Source organism: Mauremys mutica, chromosome 14, assembly GCF_020497125.1.
Source record: "Mauremys mutica isolate MM-2020 ecotype Southern chromosome 14, ASM2049712v1, whole genome shotgun sequence".
NCBI lineage: Eukaryota > Metazoa > Chordata > Testudines > Geoemydidae > Mauremys > Mauremys mutica.
Genome location: NC_059085.1, coordinates 45,629,627 through 45,646,309, shown reverse-complemented (window position 1 = coordinate 45,646,309; position 16,683 = coordinate 45,629,627). Strand labels below are relative to the sequence as shown.

The window sequence follows — 16,683 nt, the reverse complement described above, 5'->3', positions numbered from 1 at the left end:
TCCAAAGACACAGCTGCAAACAAACACGAAGAGTTTCTGCTCTGTAGCAGAATTTCAAGCCTCGCCTGGCTTGGGTTTCAGTTTTATATGTACTTTTATTATACCCTTCACTTTAACCCTGGACTAGTGACAGATACATTTCTTTTTCCTGTAAGTGATGCCAAAGAAAGTTTGCTGCATTTGCGCCTGATCTCCTTTTACCAGATCAGAGAGAGCAGAAAGGTCTTTTTAGTTACATCAGAGTCCTGCACTACTTTAGTTGCTGCAGTTCTTTAAACTGTGAAGCAGTTGTAAAGCTTCTAGCTGAGAACTGGTGCAGCCCTGAGAAGTTTTCTGACCTATTTGAGTCTGATTTGCGCACTCAAGAATGGCTGTGTTTTAAACTGGAATTGTGCAGGCTAATCACTCGTGGGCTTGGTCCTGTAGGGAGTGACCTGATTCAAAACACAACAACAGCCGCACATCATCTGAAAACAGGGACATGCAGCTCTGATTAAACCCAAAGCCACTGACAGGCAACTCAGCACTGGTCTAAAATGGTGATTTTGGTTAAGGCTGCACCTATTGTCAAATCAGCGTGATTTCACAACACATGTAAAAGTTAACGTGTGCCATAATCCCCCCCCCCCATGAAATTCACACCTTTCCTCTATTTTGTGCTCACAGTAGAGTGGGAGAGGAAAGCCTGAGATAGGGATGTGAGCAAGCTGACAACAGGAGGTGGCTGGGTTGGTGCCCTGGCTGGAACCAACTGGCCAGTTCTTGGGCTTTATCAGGCTCAGCCTGCAGACCAGCCCTGGAGAGCAGTGGGGAGAGGCGGGAAAAGAAAATGGAGACATCTAGGAGACAGGGGAGCCAACTTTCCCACAGGAAGCAGGGCTTTCTCAGGGTAGGGAGGCCAGGTGTCTGGTTTTTGACTGGACAGTCCAGTTGAAAAGGGGACCTGACAGTGTCTGGTCAGAGGCCTGACCGGACACCCAAAGTCCAGTTACTGTGGGTGGGGAGATGGGGCAGTGCTGGGTCATCACCCACGCCAGCCTCTACTCAGCCGGGCCGCCTCCTCCCTGCGGCCAACGGCTGTAGCTCCCAGCCCTGGCTCCCCAGGTGAGATCCTCCTTTGATCCAGGCAGAGGGGTGGAGAGAGGGGAAAAGCAGTGAGTGATGGGGGGAGGAGGCAGGGCAGGGATGGGGTCTCAGGGGGAAGAGGCGGGGCAGGGCAGGTTCCAGCAATCCTGCCGGAGTGTCCAGTTTTTAAATATTAGAGCTGGCAGCCTATCACTGAGGGATGGGTCTCCAAGGGTGCTTTCCCCTTCCTGCACTGCTGCTCTCTTTGGTTTAGTTTTCAGGATCACGTCTGTGGCTGTACTGCTGATAAACTTGAGCTCCATAATTCACCAAGGACGCTGCTCCGCTGCTGCTGCAACAGAGGCAGGGCTGTGGTGCCACCAGGGATCAGGAGCCTTTGCTGCCATGTTGTCTAACCCTCCCTGTATCGAGCACAGTGGCAGCTTCGCTAGGTGCAGAAATCATAAGCCAGGCCCCACAAACCATAAGGTTGGCAGAAAAATTAGATGGTTGTAAGAAGATTATATTGTGCCAATCTCTGGGGTCTGGGCACCTGGCTCATGACTCTGAACCTTTGAAGCTAGCAAAGCTGCCCCTGTGCCCACACTCAGCGGCGGCGTAAAGGCTGCCGATCCCTGTCTGCACCAGCACTGTTTTGGCCCTCGCTACAGGCGCTCTCCCCCCGCATCTGTCAGTCCCCTGCCCAGCAATTCATTCTGCAGTTCTATGGGCTCTGCACCCTCCCTTGCCCCCTTCCCAGGCTGGGTGGGAGGGAACCCCGCCTGCCCCAGCCCCGACTGGCTGCTCTAGCTCAAGCAGTGGGGCTGGCCAGCAGTCACAGGGGCTCCAACCCTGGCTGAAATCCTGACTGGCGAGGAAATGGTGAGAGCTGGTGACACTGCAGTGGTTAAAGCACCTGAGCCCTGTCTACACTACAGCCATCTTCACCCCACTGCCTGCCCTGAACATCAGTGATGAGCCCTGATTTCTGGAGGGGTGTGTCCCACTGTTCCCATAAGGCCTTTGGTTTTGTCCATTCCCCCATTTTTGAATGGTTCAGTCACCCCTCAGGGCACAGCTGGCTCTCACAACCCCACTTGCCATAGAGGATACTTCTGGAAACAAGCCTGGCAAAGGTTAAGCGAGTTTTCTGTATATGGAGAGTAAAACAGCACAGCAGACTCCACTCAAACTGGGAAAGTTCTGCCATATTTTGCTCACTGCACTATCAAAGCAATAGACTGCATGTGCCTCATGCTGGTGTGCACACCCGGTGCTATTCCAGTTGAACGTAAAAAGGAAAATGACATGTGACTATCCCCTAGCAGCCTTGTGCCATATTCAGAAGAGGACATAGTTGGGTTTTGCTGCAGCCTGCTCCATGGAGAACAATGCAAACTAAAGCACGGCAATTTTCAGCTTGGTGGTAGCATTCCCGTCTGCTGATGTGCCTCTCAATGCACTGGCTAACTCAATTCTGCATCCCTTTGCTTCTTGCCCTTTTTCAGAATAAAACTACAGCATACTAAAACATAAGTAGGGATTTAGTTTCCATCTTCAGACTTGTACTGAAAGGTGTCTAAAGCTTTGTCTGGTGTTAACCATTAAAATGCATTTCTGAAATTTACTGTTGCCCTGGGACATTTCCCACTTTGGAACATGAAAAATGTCACTTTTCCCATGGAAAAAAATAGCTTGAATTATGGTTTTTACAAATTTACAACTAACAAGTATGCATGCCCTCAGTTAACTGAATTGACTTCTGTCAAGCAGGTGCGTGGCATGGTAAGCTTTTTTCCCCCTGAAGCATTCCTACCTCCACAGTTACTGGAAAGGTGTGCTGTCTTGGCAGACGTATGAGCACTTCTTTGTATCCCAGAAAATATCTTGCTTTTTTCAAATGTTCCTTAAAGGGGAAATTAAGTTAGAAAAAACATATAAATAATGTTGAGTTGTAACACAAACCTTCAAGAGCCAGAAAACTAACAGCATCACAAAAAGCAGCCATGCCCCTTTGTTCCCCAAGTGTTGTAAACTAGATATGAGTGATTGGATGTAGTATGCATTCAAGCCCAGTCATTCTTATTTTTGTGGGTGCAAAACAGTACAGTCTGTATCTTGCAAGATTATATACAGGTGCCACTTCCTGGATGGCTTTGTACATATTCAGCAATAAGGTCAAGATTTTCAAAAATAAGTGAGCCCCTTTTTAAAAGAGCCAATTCCTCACACATTGGGTCACTGGGACCTGCTGGGTGCTCAGCACTTTTGAAAAAAATCATCCCACATATTTGAGGAGTCTAAATGAGGAATTAAAATAAAACACCCCAAACCAGAAGTACCTCTCTTCCCTGAACTTTCTGGCTAGTCAATGTTCTAACCTTATTAATTAAAGAAAACATGTCTCCTCTCAAGCTTAGACAGTTGTTTTCTGCCTCCACTCACTGACTGTGATACTCAGGAGCAAGAAGCTCCCACATGCCAGGGAAGGGTAGGATGCCCCTTACTACAGAGAAGTCTGCAGACCGTCCAAGGACACTATCATGCTAAACAGCCTTCAGATCTTACCTACAATGGCTTTTTTTAAATTATTTATTCCTGTAGTTATAAATTAGAGATGAATGGGAGACCCTTGGGCTCTCTTTTGCATGTGGTCCTTATGAATGAATTTCAAGGCTTTCCCACTGCAAGGGGCAGTTTTTGATAAGAGAAATGTACATGTTTACACTCAGCAGTTTACCAAGTTTTGCTCCCATTTCAGCCTCTGCTCTAGCGAGAGTGAGGGGTTCTGTTATCAAAGGAAAGCGCAGTGAATCAACTACTTACCGTTCTTACCTTCCTTTGCTTCTGGTTTAATCAGCAGAAGAAAACACATGCTGACTGGCTCATTTCTAATTTACAGATGTGAAGCTGATCTGATCTCGTAAGGCATCAAGCTTTATCTTTCTATCCATTAATTACAGTAATGTGCTCAGATTTCTTACACAGACATTTGGTAAAATTCAACTTGTACAATGCCCTTTTCATACACAACACGTCCTAAAGCTGTAATACGAATGGTGCTACTTGGCTCATTACTTCCAATTAAACATTTGGACTCCATGCTGAGAAAAACTGATTCAAAGCACCAGCCCATGCACTCTCATACTAATGCAAACAGTGCCCATGGGCACACAACACCCACATGCTTGTAAGGGCAAATGACTATGCATGTGCGCGCGCGCACGCACACACACACACACACACACACACACTTGTGAGTGCACAAGGGGCATGTGCCTACAAGTATCTCCATGAACATCTAACTTCATGCACACAGATGAATGCACAAGTGTGTGCACACACAGTCCTACCAGCGAGCACACTTGCATGCACACACACAAAACCTTCACACACCTGGGGACATTGGAGACAAGAGCTTTTGCTCATTTTTTTTTTAATGTATCACAATGAGCAGGAAACATACTTGATGAAATATTTTCAAAGGAGTATATTCAATTACCATCTACAATCAACTTAACTATGACAACAAAGTTTTTGTGACAATTTTTTTTTAAAGTTTTGAAAGTTCCATGTGGTTTCTGTTTCTGTTAGTCTCCATGTATTTTGGTACAGTTCGAGATCAGCATTGTTACAGTAACAAAAAAGCTAACAAGACTACATTATAGAAAAACACCAAGAACATCATTTTTGGTTTCACTTGCTCTATTATTTGTACATTGCAAAGGCTGTTCATATACCTCTTCACCTCATTTACGCTTTCTGTTCTACCCAAACTTACCCCCCCAAATAAACAAAAAAATAGTCAAAGCTTTGTGTTTCACAGTGGGCAGTATCTCAGCCAACAAACCAACCAACCAAATTTCTGCTTCTATTTAAAATGTTTTAATTTAGTTAATTTATTTTAAAAAACGCAAAATATATTTTCACAAACATCAAGTGTGCTGGCTTGTGTTAATGCCTCTCTGTTGTCTGCATCTTCCTGCCTTGCCTGCTGCACGGGCGCAGGTTGGCCCTCTAAACACATGCCTTACGGTGTAGAAACCTTTTTGCTCATTCTGCACCAGTGGTGAAAGGGCGCCTGTGTGTGTGAAATTTGGCCATCTTCGCCTCTTTAAAAAGCTTTGAATTTTAAAACAAACAGGAACCGGCTCTGTGCTGTGTTTAAAATCTTTTCCTTGTGGGGTTTCCCATCTCCCCCCTTTTCTAGGAAAAGCAGAAGGGACGAGACCCCAGCTCTAGGGTTCTAGTTGGTGCTGTTCTAAGCTGGCTGAGTAGTACCAGCTACTTTGGGCTTGGTGTCCAGCACCAGGCCACTTTGTGGGATTTTCTATTTGAAATAGAAAAATGTATATTATGGGGAAATGTTTAAAAAGGCTTTGAAAACGGCCCCCTTCCCACAGCCTCTCAAGGAGCAGAGAGGTGCAAATTCTCAAGGGAAGGCCAGTCTGAAGGGCAGAAATAGAGACAGATATTGACTTACTGGCATGAATGTTAGCGCTCATGAGAGTGAGAGACTAACAGTGCTGGCTACAGATGGGCTTGGTGTGAGCAGACAGGCACCAGACAAGTTTCCCAACGCAGCTCGTATGCATTTCAACCCTGGTATTCCAGTTCTGGGCCTCTCCTGAGCAGCGACTGCTAACTGTACCACAGTGTGTTAGAAGCCATGGAGGTCGGGGAGAATAGTGATCTGATGGGGAAAATGATCCTCCAAGGACTTGGTTGAAACCACCACTCATTTCATCTGCGATTGAAGCAGTTTTACAACTGAGGAGTCCACAGAACACCTTCAACCTCTGTGGAAATTCTGCAGCAGGAGTCAGACTTTGGCAACCTAACCCTTCTGATGCTCATCAATTTCACTTCGAGTGAGAGCACAGGAGCTCAGCCTGGGCTGGAGAGAGTGAGCAGGCCCTGCAGCCACTGCTGCATGGCACTTCAAAAGGATGAGGCAATCTCAGACTGAAAGAGTATCTAGAAATATTTAGAAAATATAAGGAAATGAGTTTAAAATACTTTTTAGTGGGTGGGAAGGAAGAGGGAGAAGGAGGAGAGAGAAATTGCACTATGACCAAACGACATAATAAAAACCAAAAGAAAAGATTTCAAAAGATACCTAGCAGAATTTGACAGATAAAGGTAGTGTTAAATTGTTAACTTGTATCACACAGAGAACCAAAAACAAAACAAAATATTTCTATATGATACAGATAGAGTAACATACAACAGTTAAATGGCCAAAAAATATATATATATATATTTATATATATATATATATATTTCATAGAATTACAAACAAGATAAAATAATGGAAATCAAAAAACTGTACAACTTTAGAATTTAAAAAATGTTCATCTCAAACACAGGGAGAAATACAAGAACTTTTGTTAAAAGAAAACAGTTTGTTAAAACAGCAAACGCTTTGTGTACTTGTTTTTGTTTTTGACACCTTATGCTACAACTGGATACTCGTATGAATATTAGATGGTACTCTCTTTAGTATTGTCTACTTAAAAAACAATTTAAAAAGGAATTTGCACTGTGCATCAGCCTAGTTAGAAATATGTACAACATTTCAAGATCTAGTCTTTCATTAAACTAAAACCAAAAATTCATAAAAATAAGAGTCCCGGCTAAAAAATTAAATCCGTGTTTCATATCTCGGAATGCTCCAGTCTCTTGAAAAGTTGATGAGTGGCTTCAACATTGGGGAAAGAAGCCAGAAGGTGAACAATGGAACCTGCATTCACAGTCTTCGAAGTTCCCTTTTGAAATATAAGGAGGATGGCAGGGCGAATGATTTCACACTTTCAAGGGGTGGGGAGGAAGGGAGATTGTTTCTGTTGATGTTTGGCTAGGGAAGTGAAACAGCAAGCATCTGTCTCCAAAATCTACATTTTAGCAGCACAAAGTTTTTCTTTCAAAGTACAGACCATAAGGGGTGTGTGTGTGTGTGTGTGTGTTTTCCACAAACAGGAATACAGAGATTAACATAAACACAAGTGCCTCACATACGGGATATTTTTGTTTTGTTTTTGTTTTGCTTTCTGTACATTGCTCACCACTCAGACTGCCTAACACAAGGACAAAACTTTGAAGTAAAAACTTGTGTTTTGGTATGTTGAATTTTCATAAAGAATTGCCTCTCTGCTTGCAGAAGAAGCACAGATAACAACCTGGGTACTTTTTTATTCTTTTCTTTATTTAAACTTAGTTTTGTTTGTTTAAATCAGAAACAAATTCTCAAGTAAAAAGAAACCTTTTTGCTCATTCTGCACCAGTGGTGAAAGGGTGTGTCTTTGGATTTTATTTAAAGCATGAATTTTTTTTTTGAGAAAAAAATGTAACAAAAAGTTATTTTAAAAGAAGGAACAGATTGCAGCCTAATTACACAAACAAACAAACAAATGCTTATAGTTTAGGAACAGAATCTTTGAAGCATTTACAAATGAGGAAAGGACGAGAAAAAAGGAAAATGGAAAATAAGAGAGATAAGTGCACAAGGGTAACAGACATAGGTAAATCGTATGTATATGTCTTAAAAAGTTTCAAACCCTCAACAAAAAATATTCTGCAAGGGATCCTACTGACCCCCAAAACCCTTTGAACTTCTTTCTTTAGTTTTTATAAAATAATTATGCAACCACCCTCTAAGAAATGAAGGCAGCGACCATAGGTGGAAGATTACAGGATGGGTGAAAGGGGAATAAAGGTACAAACGGGAGAAAAGCTTAGGCGAGTCAATGGATTGCAATCTATCTGGCTAGGAATGAACAAGACAACATCAAATGAGAAGCCGTCAGCTGGACCATACAAAAGCTAAATGTACACAAAAGGGTTTTTTCTTTTAAATCTACCATACTGCTTCAGTTCATTTCCAATGCAACAATCTACTCAACACCAAAAATGGTCATATCTATCATAAATACAGAAAGTCAGTTGTTTTAAAACTTATTTTTAAGCTCCAAGTCCTCAACACTCTGTGGTTTTTTTTTTCTGAAAAGTGGGAGTGCTTAACTTTTCCCCTTGAAATTGGCTTCATCAGAAAAGCTACCCTTAAAATCCCCAGAAAGCTAAAGCAATTCACATTGTTTCTCTTGAATACTTTCTGCCCATTTTAAATAAAAAAAAACAACTCCTCCCCCGGCCCCCCAGCCCAAAACAACCCTTCCCCAAACCCAACAAAACAAAATTCTTTTCTGGAACAAAAAACAAAACGAAAAACCCAAAAAACAAACAAAAACATTTATATATATATATATATACACACACACACACACACACATATATATATATATATAAACAATGATTCTGAAAACAGAACAAAGTGTGAGCGATTGACCTGAGAATAAAAAGACATTACATTTCTTTTCTCTTTTAGCAAGCCATTGGTATCTGAATGCTAAGATAGCAAGAAATTTAAACTGTAGCACGGTGGGCTGCTTTCCCATACAGTGCATGCCGGCCTCTGCTGTGCTATCGATGTGGGGGCGTTATTGGAAAAGGGCAATATACAAGGGGTTTACGCTCCAAAGACACTAAGGAGGCAGTATGGACTTTTGTCTCCCAGACCAACAGGACAAATGTAAGAGGTTTTTTTTGTTTTGTTTTGTTTTTTTTTTAATTAAAAGAAAAAAATGTAAAACCCACCGGCATTGTTATATGGGAAAACAACCCACGCTTTTTCTTTTTTCTTTTTCTTTTTTTGGTTAGAAGCTTTGGAATTGCAGTTAGTCTATTTTTGAAATTGGTTTGTTATTAATTTTTTTATTTAAATTCATTTTTGTATTGTTCATCTTCAAAGCTTACAATCTGAAGGTGTCCATTCCTACACTAGTTAGACCACTGTCCTTCGGGCAGCTGGGGTCTTTAGGCCCCTCCCCTGGGCTAGCCGGTCCATCTGACTTTTGGCTAAGATCCGTGTCAGACTCCTCCGAATAGTCGTCTGTTGGCATCGAGGGCTGAACCCCTGAGGTGCTGCATGAACTTGAGGTAACCGTTGAAGATGAGGAGAGAGGAGGGAAAGAAGGAGGAGGCAGCTTCCCAAGTGGAGCCCGGGAGACCACTTGAGGCCAAGACTTTCTGGAGGCGTGGGGGGAAGCTGAAGAGGAGGACAGAGGGGCTTGGGGGCTGTCGTTTGAGTGAGCGGCAGACTGCGAGGTAGATGCGGTGCTAGGATCGGGGAGGCAGGCAGAGTGAGGTAATAGACTGGGGTGCTCTTTGGCGTTTCTTGCTGCTCTTGTGATTGTTCGGTGTTTGTGAGGGGCTGACTCGAGATGCTGACTCAGGGCTTCGTCCCCACACACTGTGCTCTCGCACGCCACACACTGGTACGAGCTGCTGCCCTTGCCGCTGCTGCCAGTGGGCACATGAAGCACCATCTCTTGCAAATTCACCACAGACTGGCCGAAGAAGCAGAGGGACTTCAGGTGGTTGCTGGCCGCCTCCTGGTCGCTGAAGCCCGCCTGGCACTTGCGGCAGACCAGCTTGTACTGCACCTTTGGAACAATGAAGGGGTCACACAGGGAGTCCGCACTTTTGCTTTCTGCTTCGGGCTCTTCTTGGGGTTTGGGAAGGAGGGGGGACACCTCACAGGGTGCATTTTTCTGCTCTTCTTGTTTGGGGGATTCTTTGGCAGGGTCTTTGTCTGGGGTAGCAGCCCCCGGGGGGACTGGGGTTTGGCTTCCTTTGGGCTGTTGCTGCTGCTGCATTTTCTGCTGCTGCTGCTGCACTTGCCTCTGCTGCTGCTGCTGCTGCTGCTGCTGCAACGCCTCCTGCAGACTCTGCTGATATTGCTGGTACTGCTGCAGCAAGGAGCTGGGGGACAGGCCTAGCAGAGCCTGGGACAGAGCAGGGCTGTAAGGGAACAGGCCTTCCATGCCATACATGGGCTGCAGGTACCCGCTCTGCAAGGCCCCAGGAATCTGAGGGGCGTAATAGGGTGAAAAGCCTGGGACAAAGTAGGGAAGGAATTGGCTTGTAAGCAAGGCTGTTGGGTCTGAATTCAAGGCAGCCTGCAGGGCCTGAAGCTGGGCAGGCTCCACCGCATACTCCATGGTGGGTAGGGGGGCAGAAAGGGTCGCCGTGGGTGCCTCTCCTTTCTCCTTCTTGGGCCCCGGCAGGGAATCCCCTTTCCCTTTAGGCGCCTTCTCCTTCTCTTTAATCTTCTCACTTTCCTTATCCTTGCGCTGCTGCTGCTGCTGAGGGGCCAGTGCCACGGTTGCTTGTGCTGGAGTTGGGGAGCTCAGCGAGGCGGAGGGCTGTTTATTTGGTAATCCAGATGTGGGAAGGCCGGGTGAAGGGACGCTTGTGCTGGGCAGACCCATCAGGTTGGGTTTTGGAGAAGTTAAAGCTAAAGGGGGGAAGCAACAATAAAATCACTCAGCACCATGCAGGTAGACGAGCCCTACCAGGAGTTATGGCTGGGCAGGGATGTCAGTCCCCGGCCCAGGCTGGATCCCGGCAGCGTCACCTGACGCCAGCAGCTCAGCCATGAGCCAGGCTGCAGGGGAGCAGCTCTGTAAGTCACACTTTTAACCTACAATGTGCTTTAGAAACGTGAGGTCAGGGTGCTAGCCTGGGACTCCAGAGACCGGGTTCAGTTCCCTGCTCAGCCAGACTCCCTTTGGGACCTTGGGGAAGGTCACTTGGCCTCTCTGTGTCTCAGTTCCCCCTCTGCACAATGGGGATAATAGCACTGCCCTGCCTCCTAGAGGGGGTGTTCATACAGACAGTAAAGAGGTCGGGAGCTCAAACTGTACGGGCCAGATAAACACCTAAGAGTAGTGAGTTAATCCGTTCTGTTTCCCCACCTAGTTTTGGCGACAGGGCTGTCTGACTCACCATATTTAGCTGTCTAATACCTGGCACCAGAGATCAGCTTCCCGTACCACTCCCATAGCAAGGGGCCCGACTGTCCTGACCTGTTCTGGCTACAAGCAGATCCTGTCAGGCACAGAGGCAGCGGGGGCCGGGCTGACTTGGCAGAATGCCACGGGTGGGCAGCAGCACTGATGCAGGGGAGATGGGGTGCGAAGGTGCTGCAATCATTTTTCCACTAATGAAAATAAATTTTAGCCTAAAAATATTTTAAAATGACAAATAGCAGGAAAGAAGTGACTGGAGGGGGGGCAAACAGGGAAGGAAAGGAGTGGTGCAGAGCAAGAGAGGGGAGGGGGAAAAGCAAACGAACTGGTTAGAACAGGTACAAAAGAGGAGCCCTCCTTTTCTTGTTTTCTTTGCCAGCACACTGACTCCTACTGACCTCCTCGAGGAAAGCAGATCTTCCCCTCACGCCAGTGTCCAACCACCTGAAGACCTCTCCCTCCCCCACCCTCTTTTCTTAGTCTGGCAAAATCCCTCTCTTGATGGTTGCAGAATGCTGGTAGGTGTCTGCTTTCCTAGGAAATCTTACATGGATATGAAGTACAGAATCCCCTTCATACTAGAGATGCCTGGAACGTCCCTTATTTGGCCAGGACAGATGAACGTCTGCCACAATCCATTATTTAGGAACTGCTGGAGGGTGTCCAAGGGGTCGGAGAGAGAGCAGCCAGGGGAGTATTGGCGAGGCCAGGGAGGACAACAGAAAGGAATAAGCACTTGCATTGTAACTAATCTGTTTTGTGTATAAAGTGATATGATGTTTGTTGTGTCCAGCCACAGGACTGGAAAAGCAAGCGAAAAAGCCAGTGATTGGGGGAAAAGGGAACAGCTGGGAAACCATCGTCGATAACAAGAGGGGCAGGTAAAGAGAAGAGCAAGAGACAACAATCCACAACTCTTTCACTAGCCAACATCTTCCTTAGGCAATCAGACAATCCAATCCCAGATCAGCTAGCTGAGCGAGGAATATTGTGCACTGCAAATTGTAAGGTCTGGAAAAACTCTAAACTTCAGCAAGGCAAAAGTGGCAAACGTATAGTCCCATTCTCCGCTCCCACCCTGAGAAGGAGCCAGTGTTCAGTGGCAAACTGGGAGAGTCTCTGTTTCTAAATGCCAAGTGTTATCACACGGAATGCTAGGCTGTGGCCAATCACCACAATGACCCTTCCCTTCCCCAGCAGCTCTTTTCAGAGTGTAAGGCCGAGATCTTCAAAGGCACCTGGCATTTCAATGCCCATTACCAGTAAGCAGCTTGCAAAATCTCAGCCTAAACTCTTTGAGGCAGGGACTATGCCCTCTTCTGTGTCCATACAGTGCCTAGTACACCGTGGGCACCACTGAAAGCAAATACTAGAGGTCTGTCTACACAGCAAAGAAAAACCTGCGGCTGGCCCATGCCAGCTCACTTAGGCTCCTGGGGCTTGGGCTATGGGGCTGTTCCATTGCTGTGTAGATGTTCCAGGCTTAGCTGGAGCCCAAGCTCTGTGACCTTCCCACCTCGCAGAGTCCTAGAGTCCAGGCTCCCACCCAAGCCCGGAACATCTTAACAGCAATGGAATAGCCCTGCAGCTCAAGCCCCACGAGCCAGAGTCCGCTGGCATGGGCCAGCCATGGATGTCTAGATGCTGGGTAGACATATGCTAATAATAGGATTGTAGACAACTCAGATCCCTGGTCCTCTCTTTGCTGGCCTTTCTGCAATATAACAATCACTCACACAGCCTCATCTGACTAGGTGCAGACCTCAATGTAGAAATGCTAGTTTGTAAGAATATAAGTAATTAACCCCACAGAAGGGATTTTTAAATATAAATAGCTGCTATGGACTAAGCACAAGCGACTTCTTTATGGTAGTGTTGCCAACCCTCCAGAACTGTCCTTGAGTTTCCAGGAATTAAAGATTAATCTTTAATGAAATAATATGTCATGTGACGAAACCTCCAGGAATAAGTCCAACCAATATCGGCAACCCTACTTTCTGGTGATGATAGTGCATATGTTCCCAGTCACAACAGCCGAAAGAGCATGTGATTAGTCAGACATCACCAACGGAATACAAGAACTGTAAGGTAACTCTTTCTAGAGGCAAGTATCAGAGGGGTAGCTGTGTTAGTCTGGATCTGTAAAAGTAGCAAAGAGTCTATAAGGTGCCACAGGACTAACAGACATGTCGGAGCATGAGCTTTTGTGTATGCATCTGACGAAGTGGGTATTCACCCACGAAAGCTCATACTCTAATACGTCGGTTAGTCTATAAGGTGCCACAGGACTCTTTGCTGCTCTTTCTAGAGGGATATAACTGGAGCATTCTCATGAATGGATCTGCTCTGGTTAGTATGGACTACTCTTCTCCTCTACCTCTGTCCCAACCAAAAGCTGTGTCCAGTTACCTCAAAGCATGAAGTCATTTTCCATTTCCTATTTTGGTGCGGCCAACCAGATCATCCCACGTCAGCCTATCTGAAAGTTATCCCCTCTAATTCCAGAGCTAACTCTAACTTCCTTCCAATTCATGTCCCGTATCAATTATGAAATACCACTCTTCCAAACACAAGGAGGGCTCCCCACTGAGAGACAGTTACATAAAGTGATCTCTGACTAATGAGAGTTAGGAGATCCTCCCCTAAGAGCAGGTTCTCCCATCACTGCCAATTGTGGGGTTTCTTGCACCTTCCTTTGAAGCAGCTGATATTGGCCACTGTTGGAGACAGGGTACTGGACAAGAAGGACTTCTGGTTTGATCCAGACTGGCAATTCCTACATTCTTGCACTTGGTTTCCTGCAATAAATACTAGATCTGGATTAATATTAATTTGAAATCTTAATTAATTTGCTTGTGTCACAGCTCTTTTTTGCCACATTCTGTCAGCTTTCACAAGATTCATCTTGACCAGCATGGATACCTGCAGGAAGTAAATTTAAAATTTACTACCTGTGAATGTTTATCTGATTATAAAGGTTACACTCATCCATTGAGGGAAGAGAAACAATACCACGTGCCTTTTGAGATGTATCACAACTAAACAATACAGCTTTAATAACAAGCCACAGAGAACATGAAATTTGCCAGATATTTTCACCAGATAATTTATGAGAGAAAAATCACCATCAGTTTGTAGACAAACTACAAACCAATAAAAGGAAAAAAAAGCATGGAATAAATTATTCACTACAAATTATTCATTTTTCTCTGTTGCATACTTTTATCAAAGTCTTTCCTAGACATAACTATGTTTCCCAAACTGGAGTTATTCCTCCAGAGGAGACCCCATTTCTCTTCCCAGGTACACAGTACTTAAGGGTGGCTCCTTGGATGTGTCATAGCAGTTTGCTATAATCACTTCCCAAGGTCTATACAAAGTTGTTGTATCTTGGCATTCTAGGCCTGATTTTTTTCCTGACTGGAAAGGAAACCAAGGAAAGTCTTAGTTTGGGGAAGCAGAAAGAAGAAAAGACTTAGGGAGCTGCACCAAGGAACTTGTCTACAGTAGGTTTCCCCCCTAAAATTTCCCATGGGTGCAGCTCCACTGGTGGTAGGAAAAGTGTAGACGAGGTGCTGTCAGTTGCTGGCTTTTTAACCCTTGTTACTAAAACTGATGGGAAATGTTAGGGGGAAAAAAGCCTAGTGCAAAGAAGGCCTCAAAGGAAACCAGTAACCCCACATTCCCTTTCTCTTAGAAGCTTCCCTTGATTGGACAGGTTGGTGAGTCAAAAAACAATATATGAGCCTAGGTAACTAGAAGCAGGTAATTTTCTAGGCGGCACTGAAAGCTGTTTCAATTTCTTCCAAAGAACTGAAAATCCACAGTAGCAATTTGACTCTTTCTGCATGTCTGTCATAATGCCCAAGAGCCTAAGAGTTGATGTCACTGACAGGTACTTTTTCTACAGCTGCACAAGCAGCAATTGTTCCTTCAGCCAAAGGGCTCAACAGTAGAAGGGAAAGTGCCTGTGCCAAGCAAAGACATCGTGAACATCAGAAATGATCAACCTCATTAAACTCTCTCTAGATTCGGGAGAGCTAGGCATGGCTATTGCAAAGAACTGAACAGACGGAGTTTCTAAACTCTTTTGTCCTTATTGGGTAATTCATGGATCCATAAACCTCTAATGCTGCCTCTGCCTTTCCAGTATGGGAGGCTTTGGGAATACAGCCTTGATGTAGTTCCAAAGTTTATGTGGTATTTAGATATCCACTTAAGGCAAGAACCTAGTATTTTGGGTGGAAGTAAATGCAGGGAGTTGGTGTGTGGAGTGCAAGAGGGTGAGGGGTGTGGCATGGGGTCAGGGTGCAGCAGGTGGCTCAGGGAGTTGAGGTGCAGGAGGGGTGGAGATGCGGCAGGGGGCTCAGGGCAGGGAGTTGGTGTGTGGAGTGCAAGAGGGTGAGGGGTGTGGCACGGGGTCAGGGTGCAGCAGGTGGCTCAGGGCAGGGAGTGCAGGAGGGGTGTGGCAGGGGGCTCAGGGCAGGGAGTTGGGTGCAGGAGGGGTGCGAGCTCCAGCCTGGCACCACTTACCTAGAGCGGCTCTGGGGTGGCAGCGGCACGCACCCTGTCCTGGCCCCGCACTGCTCCGTTCCAGGAAGCAGCTGGAACCGTGTCCCTGCAGCCCCTGGGGGAGGGGCTCAGGGTTCTGTGCCTCTGCTGCTCTTGCCGCTCCTCCAGGTACCTCCCATGAAGCTCCCATTGGCTGGGGTTCCCTGTTCCCGGCCAATGGGAGCTGCAGGGGGCGGTGCCTGGAAGGAGGCAATGCAGGAGCCCTCTGCCTCCTTCCCCCTCCCCCCCGGACCGAAGGGGTGCGCTGCCAGCTGCGTCAGAGAGCAGCGCCGGGCTCGCAGCGCCACAGGGGGCAATCCCGTGGGTAGGCGGGGGGGGAGGGTTTGCGGGAAGCTTGGCGGGCCACACACAAGAGCCCTGCGGGCTGCGTGTTTGAGACCCCTGTCATAAGCACAACCTGTGATGGAGCAGACCTTCGCCAGGGCTGAGAATTGCTTTGCCACTGTCAGAGAGTGGAAAAAGTCTGGTAACCAGGCAGGAAACAAAGCCATGGCTTCTAGCATAACTTCTAATGAAGGGTTTTCTGGACTCCAGCAGTGCTGCCCTAATCTCTTCAGATGAAGACATCCTGCCCTAGGAATTCAGAAGGTACGCTGTCAGGTGAACACCCTGCTGTTTGGATGGGATAAAGGGTCTTGACTTGAGGGAGGTGGAGCGGATCATCTTTGGAGAGAACCAGAACCAGCTGTGCTATATCTAGTGTGGCACAACTAAGGTCACACTAGCTTTGTCTTGTCAAATCTTCCTGACTCTTGTGCATTGGGGATCCCTGTCAGCTCTCAAACAGAATTTTAGACACTGTTGTTCTGACTTGCAGCAAACTAGTTCATGATGAGCTCATCCTGCATATATCCGAAGAGCCACTGAGATCCAGAGAAACTACTCATGCTGATTTGCAGCCTTCAGAGTCGTGGTTGTTGGCTAAAATAGTGTTTTAAGGGTCCTTCATTGTGAATGCATCATTCTCATGGTTTGCTTCCTGACACAAACTCCCTGTCTGTTCAGGTAATCTATCACAACCATAGTATCTGGGAGAATCTGCACTGAATTTTCTTTGATCCATGGGAAATGGGACCTGATAGCCAATCTGGTGACTTAAATCTCTAGCAAATTTGTATGGGACTGAACTCCTCAGGTCTCCATGACAATGAAGACTCAAAGCTCCTAGGTGTACCCC

At 46.0% G+C, this 16,683-nt stretch overlaps 1 protein-coding gene across 1 annotated transcript in view; it reads right to left on the bottom strand.

Annotated features, from left to right (window-relative positions):
- Positions 1-8,254: 8,254 nt before the first annotated feature.
- The window catches only part of ZFHX3 (zinc finger homeobox 3), a 217,911-nt gene continuing 209,482 nt past the window's right edge, over positions 8,255-16,683 (bottom strand). The window contains exon 10 of the mRNA XM_044986910.1: positions 8,255-10,420. Coding sequence (XP_044842845.1) covers positions 8,874-10,420 — 1,547 coding nt within the window. The 3' untranslated portion in view covers positions 8,255-8,873. The remainder of the gene's footprint in view (positions 10,421-16,683) is intronic.